The sequence below is a fragment of the Tinamus guttatus genome, unplaced genomic scaffold (genome assembly GCF_059628265.1).
Source record: "Tinamus guttatus ecotype Peru unplaced genomic scaffold, ASM5962826v1 Tinamus_guttatus_pri_ptg000247l, whole genome shotgun sequence".
NCBI lineage: Eukaryota > Metazoa > Chordata > Aves > Tinamiformes > Tinamidae > Tinamus > Tinamus guttatus.
Window position 1 is genome coordinate 6,406,700 of NW_028288781.1, and position 24,916 is coordinate 6,431,615.

At 43.5% G+C, this 24,916-nt stretch overlaps 1 protein-coding gene across 1 annotated transcript in view; it reads right to left on the bottom strand.

The window, feature by feature from the left end:
- Positions 1-383: 383 nt before the first annotated feature.
- GATB (glutamyl-tRNA amidotransferase subunit B) overlaps positions 384-24,916 on the bottom strand; it is a 38,914-nt gene continuing 14,381 nt past the window's right edge. Inside the window, exons 4-13 of the mRNA XM_010213105.2 lie at positions 22,951-23,149; positions 21,872-21,994; positions 18,140-18,253; positions 16,968-17,052; positions 16,194-16,238; positions 14,287-14,476; positions 8,152-8,285; positions 7,661-7,739; positions 3,000-3,134; positions 384-621 (exon numbers count right to left, since the gene is read on the bottom strand). Coding sequence (XP_010211407.2) covers positions 490-621; positions 3,000-3,134; positions 7,661-7,739; positions 8,152-8,285; positions 14,287-14,476; positions 16,194-16,238; positions 16,968-17,052; positions 18,140-18,253; positions 21,872-21,994; positions 22,951-23,149 — 1,236 coding nt within the window. The 3' untranslated portion in view covers positions 384-489. The remainder of the gene's footprint in view (positions 622-2,999; positions 3,135-7,660; positions 7,740-8,151; positions 8,286-14,286; positions 14,477-16,193; positions 16,239-16,967; positions 17,053-18,139; positions 18,254-21,871; positions 21,995-22,950; positions 23,150-24,916) is intronic.

The window sequence follows — 24,916 nt, forward strand, 5'->3', positions numbered from 1 at the left end:
ATTACTACTCTACTCACCACAGTAATTTATTAGCAAGGTGTTAGTGATCACCACTAGGTTTCACGTCAAGATCTGCGGCTTTCCCTGGCACCCGCCAGGAAGCTGGAGAGGCTGAGAGGCCCTTGCTGCATGACCACGCGCCCCCTACACCGCAAGCTCTCGGCCTGCTCACAGACTCAAAGGAAGCTGCCCCGTTCGGGTAGAGGCGGCAGTTCTGGGCACCCCACCACAGAGGGGATGGAAAAGCCCGGCCATAGCAGCTGCCGTCCTCTTGCTCCAAACGCCTCCTAATTTTTTGTCCTGCCTTTGGCTGATGCATCCAAGGAAGGCTAAAGCTTAATGTAAACTTGAACTTCCTCTCTGAAGTATATCCACTGCGGAGAAAATAATCCCGTTTCATGCCAAGTCCAAATTCATTTGCAGTGAAGAGAACCGAACCGGAAGGAGGGAAGCTGAACGGCACCGTCTCTAGGCAGTTATTCCGTGAGGTTATTCAGACTGCAACTTCTTTTCCAGGATTTGCTTCACCAGAACTGGATTGGAACGGCCTCGGGTTGCTCTTTGAACCAGTCCAATTAACTTATTGAGAACTTTCTGATTTCCTGCCTTTATTGCCATAACCTTTAAAGCAAGAGAGAGATACCACCGTTAGGGGAAGAACAGACACCCGTGCTCAGCCACAGCCTTCGTATGAGTGTTTTTGGACAAGAGTTGTAGAATATCGTGTTTGGGGTTCTTATTTACAAAAACTGCCTTGAAGTCTGCTGCAGGTTTGTGCAATTCCTGTTCTGCTCCCATGGGACAAGCAGTGACTCTCTCCAGCAGCAGGGCTTACAACTAGTAGAGAGATTTGCTTTTATTGAAAAAGTCAAGAAAACACTTTTGGATTTCAACAGCTTCTGAAAGTCAAACAGTGACTCCCTGGAAAAGAGCCAGAGAACTATGCTGGACTTTTATTTCTCCCAACAGCATATAGCCTGCTTTTGACTCAATGCACTGGTCAGTTATAGCAAATAATTGGCACTGAATGACAATTTATTGTGCTGTCCTTCAGGTGAAGACTTAAGTGGTTCTTCTAAGCAAGGAATCCTCTGTAAGAGAGCAATTAACTTACTCAACAGAACCACAACCTACCAGAGAGGCAGGATTTGTTTACAATCACCTCCAAAATCTCAGCGGTTGTATTTAAAAGCTAAGCAAAAACCCTGTGCGGGGAGCAGGCGGCTGAGTCACAAACTCACTTTCAAGCATCTCTGAAGGAGATGCCACTGGTGAAACACAAACTTGTGGGCCTCGTACTGCTTGTGTGGCAGGGGGGACATGCTCTGCATTGTCAGAATTACTGGGCAAAACTTGATAGCTCCCACTGAGTGGGATGTCATATTCCCAGACAGACAGTGTGCGTAGAGGGACTGATAAGGAGCAGCGGAGCCCGCGGCAGCAACATGCGCAAATGCAAATGCCACCCCTCATTACCCTATCTGAGTTAGTGGCAGGCTGCAAGCTTATCTGGAATGTCTCAATATGGAAAGGACTCATTACTCCTTATCTGCTCAAAATTACCTACATGGGGAAGAGGTCAGTGCAGGCTCGATACTGCATTCTCATAAATTGCTCTGTGTTGATTCGCACAACTGTTTGTGGGTTAATTCATTTGAAAGACAAAGTTACTGTCAGCCAGCAAGGCATAGCTCTTCTCTCCTGGCAAGTGCTCTGCTACCTCGGTGCTTGCAAGGTAAGCTCTCTCAGCCATTAAAAGCTCTGAATTACAGGCCTTCAAGAGAGCTTTTGCCTTAGTGAAAGATCACCTGGAAAAAGATGTAAAGTAAGACCAGCTTACTACATTCAGCTTGACTGAAACACTGGAAAACAGTGAGGAATTAAATTTGCAGAGAAGGCATTACTGCCAAAATGGCCATAGTTAGCGAGCTTCAGCTTCCGCGCTTCCCAATCACCTCTAATGTTCTTTCTGCCACACTTGTGCTTCAGCGCCCGTCTGAAACTGCAGCAGCACTTTTATCAGCCTCTGCAAATGAGTCAGTCTGATGGAGGTCACGCCGACCTACTGCAAGCTCATTTTCTTTATCAAAAGCTCTCACAGAGCTGTTAGCACCCCCAATGAGCTCTGGGGTGGGTGGTATTGTTCTCAAAAGATGCTAATGCTTTTTCTTCCAAATGGCAAATGCATCTAGACAATGTTTATATTAGAAGTAAGCTATTCACTCCTGCTTTTACAGTTTTCTTTTTTTCCTCCAGAGAATGCCTAGGCGTTGTTTCCATTTTGTTTTCCTCCAGCAGCTGTTAGACACTGCCCGGAGCCCTGCCCGCTCCTGCCCTGTGGCTCTATGGGCTCTCCTCCTCCCTTTTCCACGCAGGGCAGGAGCAGCAGAGCTCAAGACCCTCCAGAGCTGCTGCCATGCAGTGCCTCCCCCCCGGCTCCTGTCATGTGCAGGGTCAGGGGCCTTGTCCCTTCAGCAGCCGAGTCAGCCTCGCCAGTGTCCGTACTGTCTCTGATTCCGTAACTAATACACACTTTGCTGGCAGATAACCTCAGTCTCCATATTCAGAACCATTTAACACTGCTGCCCTAGCATCAGAGAAGATGACACAAAAATGAGAGCTATGTTTATCCACATGGCCAGGTCAGGTTGCTGGCAGCACGCTCCATGACTGAAGAGGAGATGACCTCCACAGTTCTTCTCTCTTACAATTATTTCTTACAGTTTTTCAGAAGGACTTGCCACAATAGCCAGACTGGTAATTTCTTCTGCTGTTCATTTTGTGTATGCTCCAATTAAAAAAAAAAAAAAAAAAAGCTTACCAAAAAGAGAAACAAGACCCTGATGAGAAGCAAGCAGCAGCTCTATAAAACCATGACATACCTCCTATCCTGGCTCTAGAGTTCCTATACTAACGATAAGGTGGGGGAAAAGGCTACCTCTACCCCCATCTTAGTGCCACAGACTTATATAAGAGTGCCCAAGCATCCCAGCACCAACCTCATCTTCTTGTCTATCAATCACCGCCTGGCAGATCTGTTCAAGCTCTTCTTGGTCCCGGAGCAGCTCAAGGTGCTTTTCTTTAACAATTTCAAGGGGGGTCTTGCCTTCCCCCTTCCACAGCTCCTCAAACACCTGAAAAATCAGAGCGAGCAGCCATGGTCAGCGTGTTAAACATAGCAATGAAGTCATTCTCATGCGGCCCTTCAGCTCCCCAGGCAGGGGCTAGCAGGGGTGGCTGCTGGGGAAGGCCAGCCCCACGCCGTGCGCTGCTCTGGCCGCCCGCACAGCAGCACGTACCGGGCTGCTGCTCCTGCCCCACAGCAGCACCGCTCTCGGGCAGGGCCCGGAGCTAATGCAGCTCCCTGACAAATGGCTCTGAGCGGGCAGCACCAAGTCGCTGACTGCTGGACCAAAGCCAAAGCCAGTTTAACATGTCCCCTTAGCAGTGCTCATCAGCCAGCTGCAACGAGGATACACACGACACAGCAGAAGACAAACAGGGCCGAGCAGAAACCATGCAGCAGCTCTGGCTCATCCATGGATCACCTGCCCGTACACGAGGGCCGCCTCAGCCTCTGCCATAATTATTGGCTAATGTGAGAGTGTTTTCCTGGGCTACCGCCCCAGAATAACGCCCAGTGAAGAGAACATTTATAAAAAAACAATTTCCTTGGGCAATCATTTGCTGTATTCCCTTCGCTCTTATTTCAGAAAGGTGGGAGGAGAGAGAGAAAATTCTTATTGAAACAGCTGCTTAGGCTTGATCTTGCACTGAAGCTATAATTGTATGTTTGGGCCCTGGCTGTGTACTGGTCTGGAAATGGATGTCACGTCAGGAATTCCGCATTAAATACGTATGTAGGATGGAGAAGAGGCTGCCAAGGGGAGAGGAGAAGGGCCAATCAGGCTGCATGTTAAATAACCAGCAGGGCAGCAAGACAGCTTCAGTAAAATGAAGCACGTGAGACAGATTTTTAACTGTCCCAGGAACTTTGTTCATCACACAAGAATCTGCTGGTACAAAAAGCCTCCAGTGACACAATTTTACAGCTAGAGCAGGTACTTAAGACCCCTGCATTGAGAGTGGTCCTGCAAGGGGATGGATCTCTGCCTGTGCCGAGGTGCTGGAGCCTTGAGGAGTGGGGAATGACGCGCACACAGTGTGCTGCCAAGGCCGCGTCTGGTGCGAGGCAGGGAGGGCAGACAGAGATCACACTATTAGAGGTGCTGATAAGTAGCCAGAATTACAACCTCTGCAAGAGAAGCTCAAAGCTGTTTATATCTAAAAATCAATGCAATATAAGGCACCTTCAGCAAGCCCTTCCTTTCTAGTGCGGTGCTTAAAAACCACCACACCAGTACTGCCTGAAAGACATCAGAAAAAAATACACCCAGAAGAGAGCCCACCTGCCACTGCTGCTGCAGCCCATGGCCGCTCTGTGGCCTCAGCGCAGAGCGGCCCCAACGCTCCTTGCCTGAGCAAAGCAGCAGCACGTGGCGGGGCTGCCGGGGCGCCCCATGCACCAGGCTGGCTTGGAGCAAGGCCAGGACTGCAGCGCCACGGCCCCGCTCTTCCCGTGCCAAACGCCTCCCGGCACGCAGGAACGCTCGCCTGTCAGGAACCGTGGCAGCACCAGAATTCCCTGTGACATTGGCGCCGTGGTGCTTTCCAGCCCAGTAACTACCATGGCCAGCAGCAGGCAGAGCAGGAGCGCGACCGAGGACGGCGTTTGCAGGTACATAGGGAAGTGGAAAAAGATGCGGCCAAGTCCTGTCAAAGATGTGCTTTTAAAAACGTGTTTCTCTACTTGGCAGGGAGTCCAAATCTAAAGAAAGCAGTTTAAAAAATGATTTCAGCTCATTTACACAAACTGCCAGCACCAGAACAGTAGGATCAAATTATGGAGTCTCCAGAGCCAAAATGAGAATCTCAAGCCTCATTTCCATTACTGAAATCTCAATAGTTTCTACTATTGATTCTTGCCTGAGCGTGATTAGATTTTAATGATGTTCTGCTGTCTCTACCTGCACAGGCAGAGCAGCAAACCATTGGTCAAGATGAATTAATCTGGGCTTAATGTCTGGCTGCCACAGGCCTCCTATCAAACATTTTGCAATGGGTGAATGTGCCAGTGAGTGTCGTGCCCGAGAAGGGCTCCAAGTGGAAGCTCTGGCTGCCACCGTTGCTGCCCAAGGTGGAGGATCCTGGAAGCCAGCCCTGCACCTGCGCCAGGAATGCAGCCCCTCTCCTTCACAGTGACCCTAGCAGTTTCCCTCAGCTGTGCAGAAAGCAAGCAGCAGCCCGGGCCCAGCCTCCAGCTGGGGCAGCCCTGGGTGTCAAGGCAGATGGTGCTGCTCAGGCCTGTGTACTGGGCTGCTCTCCCTGGTACCTGCTGGCACGCAGGGGCCCTCCCAAGGCAGTGCTTGCTGCCTCACAAACTCGTGGTTTGGCCTCTCCTGCCTCCTCCGTGCTCCGCACAGTGAGTGGCTCTGGAGGCGCCTCGCAAGCCCCTGCAGTTGGGTGCTGCGTGTAATGGCAAGCTGGGCAGAAGCTCTGTAATTACCTACATGGTAATTACATGAGCATGCAGTGCCCTTTCCTTGGCAGAGGCATGCTCCTATACAGTGTCCTATGCTTCAAATCAGTACTCGCAGCTTTTACCTATCTGTTTCAATGCCTTATTCAGCAACGGCTTAACACACACTTCTTAAAAAAAAAAAAATCTCAACCGTTAACAGGTTCCTGCAGCGCCCTGGTGTGTGCGCGTGCCAGCGAGCTCGCCCCGTCAAGCCCTGCCATCGCTTCCTGTCGGGCCTGTCTCTGCCACAGCAGCCGCTCTCCAGCACCCCGCGTGCTGCTGTGTGTATGAATCGCCCCTCGCGCCCACAGGCCACCCTGTACCTGCGCCTACTGCTGAGAGTCGGTGTGAGCATCTGTCATTCCTCTGACACGTAGGCAACCAGAACACGTGTCTGAATGTGGCAAGGTTCCTGCGCCGGCATCACTCGGCAATGGCAGGCAGTGCCGCTCAGAGTGCTGTGTCCACTCTGAGAGCATAAAGGACAACGCACATCTTACAAGGAGGCAATAACGAAACAAGGGACGCACCTCTGGAATTCCTCACGTTCCATAACCTCTCAGAAACACTGGCATAAAAACATATTACAGGCAAAAAGCTCCTTCACAAGAGCATTAATACCCTGCCTCTACCTCCACAGGGAGGATGAGAGTTAAGGATGGAGCTATCAAGTCACTCTCTCAAATGCAGACACCAAACTGATGGGTGCTCTATAACCTACAGGTGCAAAATTGCTGTGCATCCCCATGCAGCCACTATTAATATTTTATGTCCTTTCTGAAGCTTTTCTAATCCAAAATCTCCAAACACATATGCCTGAAGTTAGACCTTTAAATTCATATTTATGGTGCCTGCAATAAGCAGCTGGCTATTGAAAAAGGCAAAACAATCACAAGACCAATTTATTAAAGAATCACAAGCATCCCTAACCTTCCCTCACTCCTCCAAAAAAAAAAAAAAAAACAAAAAAAAAACAGAAAATCAGGAAGTTAAGTGCAAGTGTGTTGCAAGAACATTTACAATCTCACACTTGGTTTATAATCATTGAAAAAGTGAATTGACCCCAGCACAATACCACAGCTGCACTGGACCAAATCGGTATGCACCAGAAGACGGACCTGCCTCCTGCATTTCAGAGCACTAAGGCTTGAACCACGTACCACAAGGTAAGTTGAGTATCTTCATTAAAAATTTTACTGATGACCACCAGAGAAGCAAGAGTCATCTAATGTACTTATGTAGATGATATTAATTAATCTGAAAGGACAGGGCATTCTACATAAAATGAGCCTGCAAGAATTTACGATGAATGACAGGTTATTCCACATAAAATAAATAAATAAATAAAACAAAAAACCCTCAAAGTAGTAGCTTTATACACAGAGAACTCACCACCCCTATCGTAAGCAGTTCACAATTTCAGACACAGATGTGTTTCATGATGATTCTTCAGACTGTCCTAAGCAAGATGGTATTTCAGTAGACGGAAAATTAGTTTTACCCTCAATACTTGCTCAAGAGGCCGAAGATGGCAGAAGCCAGAAGAAAACAAAAGAAAGGCCAGACCTCTCCCTTCTTCCTCAAGAAACATACCAAAGCAGGCCTCTCTCCACAAGTATGCCCAGGGCAACAATATCCTTTTCCAAATGCTAGCATTTGGGAATGTAACACCTAGTATGCCAGAATATCTAATAGCTGAAACTCTCAGCTTAACTGCGAGTTATGGTTTAATTCCAACTGACCTTTCGGTCAGGATTCTAACCACCAGCCTGAGAGGTAGCGTTCGGCCTGTGTGGAAGCAGGATTTGTTTAAATGACCTCAGATCCCATTGGTTAAACCTAATATGTGGTTTACGACCCCTTTTAAAGTGGAATATACAGATATATCTGTAGGATTATATGCACATACATTACAATTTATTATTTGTATATAGTATAGATATAAATTTATCCTTCATCAACATTCTAAATAATATTTTTTAAAAAAACAATGTACTAGTACATACCATTTAAAAATGCTATGTAAACAGAGTAAGCAGCCACACATCCAAGCTATAGTAAAACTGAAAAGGTACTTACTTGTTTGGCTGCTGATGACGAAATTTCTTTTCTTTCTAGAAGGTTCAGAAGGTCAGCCAGGAGAAAAGAACTCACTGGGCTACAGAAGAAGGGGCAAAAGTTACCTCATAACATAAAGGTTAGGAAATATATCCAGGCTACTGTTGTTGGCCTAAAGCTCACACAAGCTAGCATCCTTCCTCATGATATGTTAGATTAAACTTCCAAAGTCTGTTTTTGACTGCCTGATTATATCTCATCATTGTCATATTTCAAAGAAGAGTGACTGGTTATTACTTGCAAGTAAATGGCCCTCATCCGGAAGGCATTTGGTTAACTTAATTCATCACAACACTGCCAAGGCCTAAATATTTTTTCCCTAGAGTAACTAGAGTAACAAACTTTACAGATAATAATTAAAGCACAAGTGAGAAAAAAAAAAAGACACTATTCATGGTATGTAAGAAAAGGAATGTTTTTGTTTTACCACTGTAGCAACCAGAAAGCCTCACCTGTCCTTCACTGCAAGGGCATGTTCTTTTAAATAACTGAGCAGCTCTTTCAGAACCCAGCCAATCACTTTCTTGGGCTTCATCTGTGTGTGTTTTATCACATTTTCAAAGTATTCTGCTAATCCATCTTCATTCTGTTTAAGAAAAGTTAAATGCGTCAAAAAATTGAAGGAAAAGTAAGATAACTTTCACTACACATGATATTTGGACTATAAATACACAGTCCCAAAGTAAACTTGATTTAAGGAATTCACTGCAAAGTGACAAGACTTTGGGGTAATTTTAGTAAGGTAACTAAGAAACTGTTACGCCTAGAATACATCTGTCTGTCAGCCTGTCTCTGTTTCAATGCAACTTCTGGGAATGAAACCTTCCAGAAAGGAAGCAACCTTTGTTTCCTCTTCACTGCTCCCTAAAATTAGTATTTGGGAAGAAATTGTTTCATCTTCTCTTGTATTTTAGAAAATTCATAAAATGCTAGAAAGCCTAACAGTCCCATCTAACAAGTTGCCATGCTATCTTTTATCAAGAAAAAAAATTTCCTGAAACTACCTACAGGTATTTCATTTTAGATCTTGCAATCATCTATCTCTCTTTTTTTTTTGATGGATGGTAGCTTGAGTTCATACTCGAATGATATGGCAAGTTCCTGCTCTAAGAAGTGGGTTTTTATTTCTCTATTTTTTTCCACAGAAACCATGGGAGGTTTTGCACAAGCACACTGAATGCTCGGAAGGTACGACAGCAGGGAATTCAATTTACAGCCCGAGTAAAATCTGTGGTTGCTTTAAGACAAACAGATACTGCACAGTCTGGTGAACGCTCTGCTGTTTGTCATCAAGGCCATAAGGGATCTTTAACTGTAGCACACAACTCATTAGGTCTGCTGAAGGCGGAAGAGATATTAAACACTTCCCACCTTTTCAGAGAGGCCTCCAAAGCCAGCGTGCCCCTGGGCTTCCGCACTCAATGGTGTAAGTGTGCAAAGAGCCGGCCAGCTCCCCGGAGCCGAGCGCGCTAACACTTAGGGCCACGCAGTGACTTACCCAAGCGCAGTCATCATGGCACAAACCTCCGAGCACAGCCTGACTGCAGCCAGCTCACCGTGACCACAGCCGAGCAGAGACTGCAGCTATGCACCAAACCACAGCCTGCCTTTCCCACTCAAATATACCCATCAAAACAGTCTCATTTGCCCTCGTCTTTAAAGTCAACTTGTCACCATAAAATATGGAATCTCAGACTTTCTTCCTCAAAACTTTCAGAACACAAACTCCCAACTCTAGATATCACATTTTCCTCCTTGACCAATAATAATGTACAGCCTTTGAGAAGACTGCAGGCTACTTCTGCTCCCAATTATAACTGCAGAGTAGAGCAAAGCACACTGAGATTAACGGGTTGATGTGCTGTACAAGTGGCGAGACAGCAACCAGACCCTTCACCTTTTCTTTGAGGCCACAAGCAAAGAACCTAAATTCTTAGTCCAGATTAGCACCGAGGTGAACCCAGGCAGCTGCAGTCACTCCTCCTACTTACGTACGTACTACACATACACGTACTTCCCTTCCTTCCTGGTGTTCCTTCAAATTAATTAGCAGTTACTTAATAACCAACTAATGTCAAATCTAAATATACTAGAAGAACAAATTTGAATTTAAAATAGCAAAGGAATGATGTGGTTATCAAAGTACACTGAACTTGATTAAGAATTGTGTGTTTTTTTATTCAAGTGATGAATTACTGAATTTTTTGTTTTTTCTTTCTAATTTACATCAGGTTCATTAGTATAAACAAACACAGACTATTTAAATAGCGGTCTCACTTTCATAAAAAGGCTGTCCAGTTCCCTTAGGGAAAGAAGTGCTACTGCTGTTTTTATTTATTTGAGGGCTGCGGAGAGTTTTTCCAAACTCTTTTTACGCTACACAGAACAGAACCACCTACAAGGAGACCCACACAAAGCCAACGTCTGCAGTGGCCACGTGTCTGCATGCAGGCTACGCGGCTCACGTGCAGCGTATCCAATGTTTTTGCAAGGAATATGCCAGCAAACTTCTCCCTCACCTCTAGCAGCAAGCACGCTCAGATGGATGAATATCAGCAGCCTGGCTGGAATTACAGCTCTGACACCTATGCCAGACCTTTGAAAAACAAGGACAAACATACTCAGTCCTCATATTTTAATCAGATGATTTCCAGAGTGCAGGAGGACTAAGGCCAGCAGCTCTCAAACAGAGGGTAAACCTACTGAACTTGCTGCTTCTGTGCATAAAAGTGGACACATTTCCCCAAAATGCCTCCTTCCCAACTTTTTGTTTTTTTTTTTCAAGTGACTGTCATTTTCTGTAGCCAAAGAGCAAGAAAATCCAGCACTGCTAGACTGAAATCAGTGAGACAGAATGTGAAAAAATCAGAATGAGTGATGGAAAAAAAAATGCTTTCCTTATTTTCTTATCATACGCAAATTGCAGGAATAACTTGCTTATCTTCAATTTCTAGATTCTCTGTCTGCATTACATTGACTTTAAGCTGTGCATCTTGGCAGACTTTTCTCAGGCCAAATTCACTCAAAGTAACAAAATACTCTCACTGGAAAGAGAAAGGACCTTGTTAAGTTTAGGGGAAAATAATCAGGGCGTTAGAGCTCTGACACAGTGAGCTCCACCATCCAGCATTTTTTTTTTTTTAAAAAAGAACAACATCAAAAATCAAAATCTTAATTTAGAGCCTTAGATCTAAGCATCATCAGTTTCCTGCATTCTGTCCACACTAGTTATTTCTGCTTCTGTATTTCTACATTTTAGCTTATGAAGAGTTAACACACACACCTACACACACAGACACACACACACAAACCTGTCCCTCGTGACAGATCTAAGCTGAAAACCACTGCAAGCCACAACATTCTGGTTTACAAGAATGTTAACTGACTGCTTCACTTAATTCTGAATAACATATTTTAATCTTCATAGAAGGGAAAACAGAATTCTGGAATTGCAGCCCTGTGTTTGGGATGGAGGGCCACTTGGTGCTCTCATTACATGCCAAGAACATTGCAACTCACTCATTAGAATCTCACTGGCAGGAAATCTGGCATACAATATGTCAACCAGATGCAATTTTTTTTCTTAAACATGATGTAAAATGATCATTTGATTGTACTAAGATGTCAAAAAAGTAGTGGCTGAGTGATTTCAGATGCTTTTTTAACCATTTTAAAATACTATTTTAGAAAATAAAATGAATGTAATCTTTACAGACATTTGGTCTGTAATGCAAACCTGTCTTTAAAAGACCAATCATGCTTCCCAAAAAACTGAAGATGAAAGCTCCACCATTGTTCACAAACTAAATCTCATTTTCTGCTTTTCTTCTTCCCATTTTCAAGATCGCGGTTCCTACAAAAACTGACTCTGAGGTAACAACTGCAGCAAAAATGTGCCAGATTGTCAGGGGAAAAAAATAGAATATCCAGCCTATTAAAGCAGGCAAGCAGAGCAGTCAATGCAAGACAGCTCAAACTTCTTCATGTAGCTTATCCTGAAATGATTTAGTTCAAAAAGTAAGCACACATAGAGTAAATGTACAGGAAGAAGACCTAAAATTCAGACGAGAAAGCAAGTGATGAGTCAAGTCTTTTCCAATGCTCTATTTTGACAATTGATCTCTTTTTTTTGGCTGAGCCTCTTTGGACTTGAACATGCCTTTTGAAAAAAAAATGTCACATTAGTGTCTATGTCAATAAATTCTCCATTTTGTCTCACTAGGAGGTAAGAAACTACTACAGCACCATACCTAGTGAGGTTCTCAGAGATCCTTCTATACTAAAGAACAGAATTTGACAGCCTACCAATTTACACAGTGAAGTAGAAATTGCACGTGTAAATCAAGGCCCTCAAATCTACGGATTCCACCTGGCTCAAAGTACAGCATCTCTATGATAGGATTTTGCAAGAAGAAAGTCATAATCTTCATTTATTATGGCAACTTATGTAAAACTATCAAAAATCTAGCTGTTTATACTTAAGAAATCTGAGCTATAAAGATATTCACAGTTAAAGCTCTCCTCCCATTTCAGCTCATCTTGTAATTAGGCAAAGCAGAAGTCTCATGACTGTCATTCTCAATACTGCAGTACATACCAGCAGCTATTGTATACATTTGGCAGAATGAAGCAAGCTAGCAAACTGACTTGCATTTTGAAGTATGGCATTGTTTCAATGTAACTTTGGTGCATAATCCGTTTTTTAACAAGCTGGCACAGAATAGAGATTTTGCATTCTAGAGAGATTCCTCTACCACTGCCATTCATTTAATGAGCACTCCTGGGCGCCCCAGCCTGAAAGGGTGCTCATTAGATGTGTGTGCCTGGCCCCATCAGCAATCTTCTGCAGCTTCTGAGGTAAGCTTAACGCAGCAACAGACACACCAATTTCAGAGGAATTAAGGTTAACTAGTCTCCCAGTGAACAGGCAAGCAACTTTTATGGAGAGTATACATGCTGACTTCCTAATGTCACAACAACAGAAGACCCACAATGAAGAACTAGTTCATCTCCTGCACTCCAGTAAATGCAGTATCTCATTACAAGCGCTATGCCAAATTTCTGCTTGGAGCCTGTTCATTATCTTACACATTACAAAAAGGAAGAAATTAAGGAGTGAAAAGGAAAGGAAGCAGAGGAGAGAGGGACATTGCTGAGGCAAATATATGGGGCTAGTTGCTTGACAGGGCAGAAACTGCCTAGTGGAAGCCGTTGATACAAGACTGAGACAGGGCAAGCAGCAGACTCATGTCAAGAGAAGAAAAAAAGTTCAAAAGGGCAATGAATCGATCCGCTCTTCTGAGCTTTCGTGTTTTTATACATAAGAAATTTGTTGATGTGAAGAAAATGGATGCATGGAGAGGGCTGCTAAATCACTTTCTGTACTTTTCATAATGAAACAGAAAGATAAAATACTGCTGTCTGCTTGACACATCTCAGTGCTATCACTGCAGCCTCGTGACTTTGATGAGGCTTATGATACATCTGCCCACCACACTGTGAAAGACCTGCAATTCCTTTAAAATGGCACACTACCACAAAAGCAGTTTTCCTAACAGCTTTCTTCAGAAAAAGAATCACTCTTTTTTTCTTTCTCTCTGTAGAGCCAGCTTCTGCAGAAGCATATTAAAATACAGACATACAAAAGAGGGATATTAGGTAGTAAGTCAGAGGCACTACTCTCCCTGCATTTACAGTCAAAGGAAAGAAACTCCTCCAGGGGACAATTTAAAGTACTTAAGGTTCTGCTCTGAATCCTGCACTGAAGAAGTCTTTCTTTCTCTGTCTCCACGGATCACAGAGGTAACCAAAGGACGACACTGCTCAAGGTCAGCTGGAAAGGGGAAGTTTTTAACAGCGTGTGACTTTGCCTGCACAGTTATCACTGCCAGAGATGCTGCAGTTTGTATTCAAGGAGTTGAACAATCTCTCGAATATTTCTGGAAGTTATGAGATTTACCTCATATGCATTTGTTACCTTTTCTTTTCCAAGCCCTCTTCTGAACCTATCCCCTGTAAAACTGCATTTTGACGTCAAAGTTGATGTTTTATAGCCATTTTTTTTCACATTTGACTAAACCTCGGTGTTCCAGAATAACGTAGAAACCAGATTGATGGGGACAGATGAAGCTGAAAGATTTAAACTAAATTTTTTTTTTTTCTGCAGTCAGAAAAGACATCTATTAATTTGTTATATACTGCCAATGCACCCAGCCTTGTACCAACCCAGGGACAAGAAAAGCCTGTGCTTGAAGACAGGGATTTATCACCAGGAAGTTGTACATTTTCTGCAGTCAGTTACTGCTTTGCCCATGTGCAGACAGACAAGATCAATATTAAATAACTGTTACTTGCCTGCATTTTGCCTAACAATTTTTTTTCCAAGCACACAGAGTAGCGTTTCTTTTTTCCTACCATGCTATGTATATGACTCCACAGTATAAAGCAGGTAATGTGTTAGACATATTTCCAACTAAAAAAATCCATGAGTGCTGACAGCTGGTTATTATGACATTTGTGAATGTTTTCAAAAGCAGTGAAACTTTGAAGTTTCTTGCTTTACTTTAGCAGTTGATCAATAGACCTACCAATAAGGTGAAGCTGTGTTCAGGAAGAATCCCATACAGTTCAACAAGCTTCGCTCTCTTCACGCTGGGGAGGTCAGGAAGCCTCTCTCGAATCCAATCGATATTTACCACTTGCTGATGGTTCCTATTAGCTGGCAAAGATTTAGCATCATACAGAATCAATGGAGGAAGGTTTGGCTCTGGCATGAACCTAGTGAAAATGAAGAAAAACTCCTTCATAATTATTTTTAGTCAGAAGCTCAACAACAAGGAATAAAATCTGCTGTAAAACTCCTACTTTCCTTTATTTCCTTATTAAGGAAACAGCCTATTCCTCTTGACTTAAACTTAAACTATGGATCTGGACAGCAAGGGGAGTAAACTGGCAGGAAGAAACCACAACCACCACCAACTGCCAGGAGTAGTTGGCGCATTTTGCAACCTTTCCACCCTAACTTCACAGATCTGGACAAAACCTCATGCTGAGCTATAAGCAAAGTTACTGTGCTCAGCAGAGTGCAGAGCAGAGGTTCCCTTAAAGAGAAGGCCCATTCAAACCACCCCAAACCCTTTGTGACTGAAGCAAAAAGCTCGCTCTTACATGATCAAATGAAGGTTTCATAAATATCAGAATAAAGGACATTTGGGCATACTCTATACTTACTGTACTACCATTTCAAATCGTCCTAAATAGGAATTTTAAGTTAAATGAACACTGTGCACTAGTAAGTTACAAAAAAATCGGAAAAAATATTGTTTATTATAATCCTTCAGGTCTTCACTTGAAATATCTTAGACTCACCAGTCTTGTCGAAGCTCTCCTGATTTTTTTTTTTAACATTTGCTCAAATTAACTTTGTTAAATAAACGTTAGGCCTGCTATTATCACATTAAGGAATTCTTAAGATGACTACTGCCTTTTCTGCTGCATTTCTACAAATGCTGCTTTGAAAACCAGATTTCAAAACTGTGAGTTCTTTTCAAAATTCTTGCTCCGCTCTGATCAGAGAGGTGGCAGAATACACATTGATTTACAAAGAACACAGATATGGCAAAGCTAAGAGGCTCAAAAAGTTCCCCCTGCAGAACTATGGTTCTCTAGCAGGAAAATGAACTCCAGTGGAGAGTGGGGAGTATTGGGAAGGCTGTCTCCGATGCAAGACCAGGGAAGGACTGGCTGGATCACTGCTAAGATGTCTGTGGGCAAGGGAGAAGGCAGCCATGCACCAAGCAGGAGAAGGGGACCCTGGAGAAGAGGAGCTCAGAGCCCTCAGCAGTCACCGAGCTGACTCTTCCCCATCCAGGCACCACCGGGGCTACCTCCTGTTCCAGGGCACTCGGCAGCTGTCAGCTCCCTAAATTCCTGCTTTGCAGTGCTGTCCCAATTCCTATTCCCAGCACCACCACCTCTTGACAGTCATCATGCCTGGTCCCCTTGCTCTCTGGGTAGCTCCTTCTTCCATGGCTCTTTACCATTTGACTGAGCCCAGCTGACTCTGCTAAAAGTAGATTACAGAGCACTCATGCAAACCCTGAAGCCATCGAATGGTGATGGTTGCCCCCTTGCACTAATAAAAGGCAGGTAGTTCTCAGCAGGACAGTATCTCAAGTACATCTAGGCAGATCTCAAGGAAGACATCTGCCTATGAGGACTGACACCCTTTAACAGGAGCTAGGATTTTCAAACAGTGCCCATGATCGCAGAATTAAGCATAAAGAGGCACAGTCTCCTAACCGAATATTCCTATGTTTCTATTACATGAGGGCACTCCTTTGATCACAAAGCAAGCCCTCAGCTTATCCACTCTGCGCTAATGTACTCCAGCTCCAGTGTGTGGGAAAGATCTATGAGCTTTAGCAGAACGCAGCATAGTCCTGGGAAATAAGATCTGTGCCCTTGAAATATTAAATTTATTTTTAAAAATTACCTATAATCCTGTTTTCCTTCTTTATCCCTCATTGATATAGTGCACCTGAAATAAAACAACACATGTTAGACACAGTATGTGATATGCTACAGAATGAGATTTCTGGCGTAATCACAAAACAAAAACATCACCTCAAAAAGGTAAGGAGAGCTTTCACCAGCCACTTCAAAGCATATGTGTATGTAAGAGTCATTTTCACTCAAACATTGCTTGATGTAGCATTTATCATTAGTCCCAGTATTACATGGATGTTTGCTTGGTAAAGCAAGTAAAATCTGTCTGCTAGTTCCGAGGCTACAAAGTGAGTGCATCTGGGGCACTATTCTACAGCCTTTCCAGTTCATCCTCACTGGATGTCTTAATGAAGGGAAAGAAAAAATAAGGAAATCACAGACTACAGATTAATTTAATTTCCTTTTCAGAAATCTGGAGAGTTGTGGTGGCCTAATTTTTGGTCTGCTCCCAAATCTGCCAATCTCTTGACACTATGAGTCTATAGGGAAGTCACTTAACTTCTCTCTGTCCATTTCCCCTTCCACTGTTTGCCCATCTTGTCCATTTAGATTGCAAAGCCAGGACTCTGCATGTAATGTGTTACGTGAAAGCCTCAACTTTAAGAATAAATGACTGTCTATGATAGGACTATGCTTGTGAACATTAACTTTAAAAGACTGAACTTGAGTGATACTATGTTATCTCTCCTGATCATATCACTTGACATCCCTGGCAGTCTAGAACTGCTATTCCCGATATTGTTCTAAAATAAGAGCTCACCCAAGCTTAGAATCAAAGGCTCTTGTTTCATTCAGAATTGTTCCTCCATTTTCAAGTTCTTCAATTTGCCTCTGTATTTCATAGTCTGATAGCAACAACAAAAAAGAATAAGCTGGTTAGCTAGCTGCACTATTAGCTTTTATACACTTAACTTTCCCTTTTCATTGCTGTGTAATAATAGAAAGGTCTGTTGATTTAACCTTAATGAAATCAACGCCAGTAGTTACAGGCAAAATTATCAGTCACTGCCTCTCTCTTCAGCACAGTTTACTTCCTTTGCATGTTTTCCTCCCTTTCATTCTCTTTAAGCAGAAAATGTTTATCCCAGGCACTGCAGCCAAGCCACACATTCCTAGTGACCTTCCTATCACCAGCTGAATATTTACAATGAGAATTCTCATCTCCTTCATGCCAGTTTTGTTTTGGAGATGTAATCATCATCCTTCCTTGCTCTTACCCAAGCTGCAGCTGCATGCTCTCTGAACTTAATGCACACACTATTGTACTCAACCAACAGCAATCAATTTCATCTGAGGACACAGAGCTACTGATAATATAGATCAGAGCTAAACATGCTCAATACTGAATCATCCGCTTTCTTTTTCTTGAAGGCATAAGGTCCTCTCTGCAAGAAAACTGCAGACTAACATGGCAGCTACCCCCGGATTATCCCATACCAAGATATATTTTGTCAGGATGCAGCAAGAGCAGGGCTGTTCCACAAACGGGAACAAGCCAGGAGCCAAGGATGACCCTAGCCCAAGGAGTGCCCTCACTGACTAGGGATGGGTTGAGCTGTGTGCTAGTAACACGGTTCATCAACAGTCTCAGCCAGGGTGAAGGGATGCATCGGGACCTGGGTCTAGCCAGGACATCCGGTCAGAAGCAGCAGGAGATGTGGCCAGCAACAGGATTGGAGATAACAGTACAGTGTAAGTGCAAGGTCCATCAGGAGACCTATGATGTAGGACATGGACACCTATGATGTACTTCAGGACTGAGCATAAACATGACTCCTGGACCCATGGGCAGAGTGCTGCGGTGGAAGTCCCAGGTAAGGCCAGTCAGGGCAATTAAGACCCATTAGTGCCCCCAGGACCCTGACATATTTCACTTACTGAGACCAGATAAAACATCTACAGTGCTCCAGTAATGAAGTTATCATCACTTACCTATTGCTTTTGCCAGGAATCGTACACTATTGATATTCTTCACTTCAGTCCTCACTCCGTAAGGCTCTCCGGGGTGATGCACAGAAACATTGGCATCCACTCTCAGCTGACCCTCTGTGAAAGGAAACCTCATCAACAGGATAGTCTGCCCAGTATACTAGAACGAAAACCTTGGCATGCACCATAAACTGCACATTATGTGCACAGCATTAATAACGCTCTGCCATATGTTCTGAAACGAGTAACAACCATCTCATAATAGCTTTCTGTTTGTGATTCCATTTCAAACCTCTGATCCAATCATTCCAGATTTTCTGGGATTGCAACCTTTTTTTAATAGCACTGCTCATCACTCCTCCCAGAGAAAACTGGGTAGCACAGTAAAGGGCAGATTCTCTAAGCTATATAGCGAGAAGAGGTTTGGATTCCCAGCCTTTAAAGAAAGGGCAGAATTAGACAAGTCATGTAAAGTGGTAAACTGAAAGCTTCAATTCCTCTAAAACACCACAAAAGCACCTTTTACAATTACAGTTGGATGGATGCATACTATTCTTGCATAGAAGGAAAAAAACATACAGTTATGTTGAACGGACTGACTAAAGTGTCCTTGGGAATTTACAGGTCAAGGACAAAATGTCAGAAACAATGTTTTTTTATTATTATTTTTTTCTCCTTGCTTCAAGTAACTGTAATCTTTTCCTCCAAGAAATTTCCCTGACTGCCAAAAAGTGACACCAAATACAAAGTTTCATGTAAAAAAAATACCACATTCTCAGTCCAAAATTGGCTAATGACTCAAGCACAAGTAACTCAGAGTTCTGTCCTTGCAAGTTTTGTGCCTCTAAAGATATGCCTTCAAAGGAGACAAGTTTACCATGGCTAGTCGGAGGAGGCAGAGAAGAAATATAAAAGGTGACACTATAAAAGACACGTATTTTTTTCCATATTGCACAGAGAACATCTCTAGACTTCCTCTTTGTTGTTTAATTTCAAATACAGATAAAAAGAAACAAAAAACATGATGTTTCTATACAGCAGCACTACTAAGAAAATGCAAAACAGCCCAGTGTTAAATCTGAAAAGAAATCTACAGTTTAGAACCCATTCAGGTCAATGGGTGTAAATTGCCTAGAGAGGCCTTAGTACACTCTGTAAAAGTAGGCTGGATGTCAGCACATTATTTTTCCCTGTCTTCACAGAATCTTGCCAGACACGTAAATGAAGGACAAAGGTGCTGGAACGGCCCAACATCTCTTTCAAGAGAAGTGTTTTGTATGGGCTTGTTCTTTGGAGTGCTTGTTCCAACAGAGGAATATTCTTGTCTTGCCCTTGCTTCATTTTGAGACACAGCCTGGATGCAGGTGTCAATGTGACAAGAAAATAAAGATAATCAACCATAAGTGAAAGGAGAGCCAGGCACAATGTGCTCCTAAAAGGGCTTTTTTTTTTCCCTGTGAGCCCCCCTTCCTCTCCCATTTGATCATTTTGTAATGAAATCATGTTGTCATTTGCCTTTTGTTAATGAAATGAGTTGATAAAACTGGGTGTTTGTATTCACTGAATACACAAGTACAAAGAAAGTAAAATTAGAGCAAGTAAAGTTCTTATTTGAAAACAAGTAAGGTAAGAGAGAACCACAGTAGAAAACCCTTAAAAATAATCACTTGGAAAAAAATCCAAATACTTTTAAAACTAACTATACTGGAAGAAAAATATTTCCAGTGCTGGAGTTCTCTTTTAAAGTCAGAAATCTCATTCCAGCAAAAGATACCATAGTGTGTTTCTAACACAACTCTTAAGGCCAAATTCAGGACTGATAAATGACAATATAGGGGTACATCTACCAAGGTCTGTGAAGAAGTGTGCAAAATGAGTGCTTAATTTTAACAACCACTCCCCATCTTATGTGTGTAAAACCAGCATTAGAAAAGATTCAGATAGAAGAAGCAGGCAGAGAAAGGCACCATGTCAATATATAATGTCTAGCAATTATTACCCTCTACACACACTCTTTGAATCATTACATCAGATTAAAATCCCTAGCCAACATTGCTTGGGTCATATTAGTCTTGGGTGATACATGGGCTGCTCTAACTCAGCTCCCCAAAGATGCATCCACTTATACTATGGCCTGAATTTGTTGCAAGATCAGTAAGGCCAACCATCAGTCAAAAAAAAAAAATCTTAAATTGTAAACACTAGCAGGCAGCACATATTTGGTTGTACATGTGTTTGTGAATGAATGCCTGAAATTGTGCTTTTGAATTCTCAAGCAGAAGCCTGCTACTTGCCAGCTGCAACCATAGGCTGGTTGTAAATTGTGGTAACACTAAGCAAAAGTGGCACATTCTGAATCCTCCAATTAACAAAGGGAGAGGGGGACGGAGAGGGGGACGGAGAGGGGGACGGAGAGGGGGACGGAGAGGGGGACGGAGAGGGGGACGGAGAGGGGGACGGAGAGGGGGACGGAGAGGGGGACGGAGAGGGGGACGGAGAGGGGGACGGAGAGGGGGACGGAGAGGGGGACGGAGAGGGGGACGGAGAGGGGGACGGAGAGGGGGACGGAGAGGGGGACGGAGAGGGGGACGGAGAGGGGGACGGAGAGGGGGACGGAGAGGGGGACGGAGAGGGGGACGGAGAGGGGGACGGAGAGGGGGACGGAGAGGGGGACGGAGAGGGGGACGGAGAGGGGGACGGAGAGGGGGACGGAGAGGGGGACGGAGAGGGGGACGGAGAGGGGGACGGAGAGGGGGACGGAGAGGGGGACGGAGAGGGGGACGGAGAGGGGGACGGAGAGGGGGACGGAGAGGGGGACGGAACTACCAGATGGGAAGCTGATTTAACACTGTGCTTCTGTAGACAAGGAAAGTTGGGCCCTTCGGGGTCCAGAAAGTAGAGCTGCTGTCAAAGGAAGGGTTTCTGAAAAAGAAGTGACCTCAGAAAGAAAGCGAAGATCTTGACTGAAAGAGAGATCCTGGAAGCAGGGAAAGATCCTGCAGATCAGAGCGCTGCACAGACACAGATGAGTGTAGGGACCCTGGCTGGTGACGCCCAAGACTGGTATCTGCAAGCAGCTGCGCAGCATGAACCTATGTGACTTTCTGCCTCACCTCCCCAGATCAGCAGCGCTCTCCCTCTTGGGAAAGGAAGCTGAGATCTAGTGAATATAATGCTAGGGGCCAGGGAAGGAGTGTGAGAAATCAAGTAGAGTAAAGTGCCAAATCGTACCAGTTCTTAAACAAATCTGCCACAGCTTGTCATTTACACTGTTTCACTTTGACACTTTGTACTGCTTACACCCATCTTGTGACCAACTGAGATCTGTCACACAGCTTACAACATGATCATAGAATCATAGAATGCTTAAGGTTGGAAGGGACCTCTAGAGGTCATCTAGTCCAACCCCCCTCCTCATGCACGGTCACCTAGAGCAACGTGGCACAGGATTGTGTCCAAGGGGGTTTTGAAGGTCTCCAGAGAAGGAGACTCCAGAAGCATCCTGCTTATTAATTTACTCTCAAAATTAATTTGAGGTGATATAAAATCCAACACTGCAAAGCTCTACAGAGGAAGGCAGACCCATAAGGAGACCTGAAGCATGGCAGACATTGGGATAGGCTCTGAGGATTTTAAAAACTGCAGGGAGAAAAGGTCGTGTCAAGCAACAGCAGAGCAAAATAGCCAGAAGCCACAGAACTCCTAGAAAGAACGTGCCTTTCTTCTGTTCCATACCTGCCATGATTGCCTTGCTGCTCCCAAGTGTTTGAAGAATAAGCTGAAGCTCTCTGACTGCTGCAGCTGCTTCTTCCCCACAGCACATATCAGGCTCCATGACAACCTCCATGAGGCCAACTCCTATCAGCAAAAGAGACAAGAGATTTCCAACAATAGCTTTTGATCTTGGCGTACTAGAGTGCAACTGGCTAAACACATGAAAGCACTTGGGCTTCTTTTGGAAAACAATAAAACCCCATGTATTATTTAGTAACTGTCACAATGGGCCTAGCTGCAGATTGCTACAAAACCTTTTCCTCCTTTTATTTTTTAAAGGCGAACTGTGGACATTCCTCCAGCCTTGATGACATGCAGAACAGAAGGAAAAACTCCTCTGCCCTTCTTTCAGAGAACGCCTATTTAAAGCCAGTCTGATCTCAGATTCAATTTGATTTTTCTTAAATTAATTTTGGAACAGACAGAATTGTTGCACTCTAGCACAGATATACTCTAGTGTCAGAATCCGATTTTCAGAGCTTAAGAGCAACGGACACTGAGGCATGGAGTCTCAGACAGGCTTCGCCATCCAGCTTACTGCCTGTGTTGGGCACTAGTTTGATTCATGTAGTTTACAGTTTAAAAAGAGATTTTGCTACGTTTTTTCCAAAGCTATCAGTTAAAAGAAATATCTGACTCATGCAGTCATGATTCCAACAGCTACTCCTTCTATACACAAACTTGCCTCATTAAGAGTCTGTGATTTTTTTTAAACAATGTTTGCAGTAGCAGGAGCTTATATACTTCTCTGGACTTAGTGGCTCTGTGTGATGGACAGCTTTGGGAAATTGCAGCCGGCAGATTTTTAACTTGTTATTTCCAAATACCATCAGCCAATAACCATGAGAAAGGCCCACTGACGATTAAACTGCTAGCATTCCCCTGCTGCAAATGTAACGGTCATTTTGTTGTGTTTTGTTTTTCAGGGAGGGAGACATGGGGTTGTTTTAACTTTCTGTATGTTCCCTGTCACCTATTTGCCTTTAAAAATTAATTTTAAACGGAAAGGAGGAAAAAATAGGAAAATAATCCAAGCCTACCAGCCCTATTCAAGTCAACAAGAGTCTGGCTCCTTGTGTCATCATGAAGACTCTTTCCACTGTCTTGCTCCAACTGGATTTGCTTAATCCTCACGGTTTTGGTCACCATCCGGCTCATTTTGTTGTCTATGCAGAGACTGTATGAAAGACTCCCATTCACTGCAATAGGAACTCTTTTCTGAGTGATTTGATAGCCAGCCTGTCAACAACATTAGCTGTATAGTCAGATAAAACATTCACTTTACAGGAAGTAGCAACCAAATGCAATATTAAAGACTAAGAAAAAAAAATGAAAAATGCAACATTTTCCACAGTGACCAAAGCAAGGGGCTAGAAAGCATGTACAAGCAAATTCCCAAGCTTTACTGTTTCACTGGAAAGGAAGCAAACTTGAAGATGAGATTCAAAGTAACTGTGACAAGTTGTGTATCTGTGGAGCGGGTGGTGGGCGAGGAAGGAGAGCACTAAGGACACGTATAAAGACACTAGACCAATGCAGAAAGGATCAATAACCAACTACACATCCACTTGTCACAGATGACCTAAGTTTTGCTGATACTGTCTTGGGGCAGGAAATGTACTGGAAGAGATTCTTCCAGCCTGTGATTCTGTGATCATGTTATATCCTATCTGAAGACACTAACTCTACCTCCACCCCAAGCTTGGATTATCACTCATCATCCTGTCAAGCTGACAGTTCAGCTTGTTTTGTCTCTGCCTGTTCAGCACCTCTTTATCAGGGGGAAAAGAAGGCAGAAGGAAAGAAAAAAAAAATCAAAAAAGAGAAATCTCAGTTTCATTAATGCAGCAATTTAAACTGCAACAAACACTGAAACCTCACCTAAGGCTGAAAAATGCCATAGCAGACTCATCTGAAAGAATAAACTGCAGTCAGACAAAAGGCTGGCAGTGACAATGTATTTGAATCACTGCACTAATCCAAGAATACAGGAGTGAATAACTTATTCTGTTGAGGTAGAGTCCGCATCTCTGCCTCTTTGCTAGCAAGATCAGTGGTGAGAACTAAAAAAAAAAAAAAAAAAAAAAAAAAGAGTGTGCCAGATTTCAATGAACTGGGAGGAGCATTTGTTTGTTTTGCAAGGAGGCAGGATGTTACTCCAAAGTTTGGAGATGGTGACAGTGTGTTGCAGTAGAGTGCAACGGCCTGGCACAGCGAGCAGCTCAGTTTATATAGACGATGAAATGCCTGACCTTCTAGCCATAATCACTATAATAAAAAATAACTGACTCTTTGCAGTCTGTGCTAAGCATACAGCTTTTCCTACCTCCTACAGCTTCTCATTAAAATGATTTTTAAGAGCTTCAAATAGTGAGTGACAATAAATAACAAGAATCCCATTTCCCATCCAATGCCTCATTTTCAGGACTAACAATAATCTCATTGTCAAAAGACCTTAAGAGTAGGATTTATTTTATCTGTTCTATACAGCTCATTAGCCTAAACTCTGCATCTTATTACAGGATTCCCAACTAGACCATTTCTGTATGAAATGCATGTCAGGCAGTTTACTGTCAGCGCTTTAAATAACATAAACCAGCCACTAGAAAACCAAAATTATACATTTCAAGCTAATAAAATGTGTCAGCAACTCCTTGACCCAAACTTGCATGCTTATATGACCAGACTAGTTCATGTCAGCAAGCAATGGCAGCGCACGGTGTGTACACACCCTCAGAAAATCTGACATTGTTTTCAGTTTAACAGCAGAACCACAGAACCACCAAATCTGTGGTTCACAGATCAGGCAAGCAGATCTGTGATGTTTCTGATGTATAACGGAATTCTGAAAGTTGTGCTTATTTCTTGTTATTTTACTTTTTTTTCCTCTTTCAGATCTATAAATGGTCCTTGAGACAGTTTTGCAATTAAAGTACTAATAAATTGGTGTGTTTCATATCCTTCATAGCTCACTATCCAACAGTAAGACCTCCTGATGGCTCACAA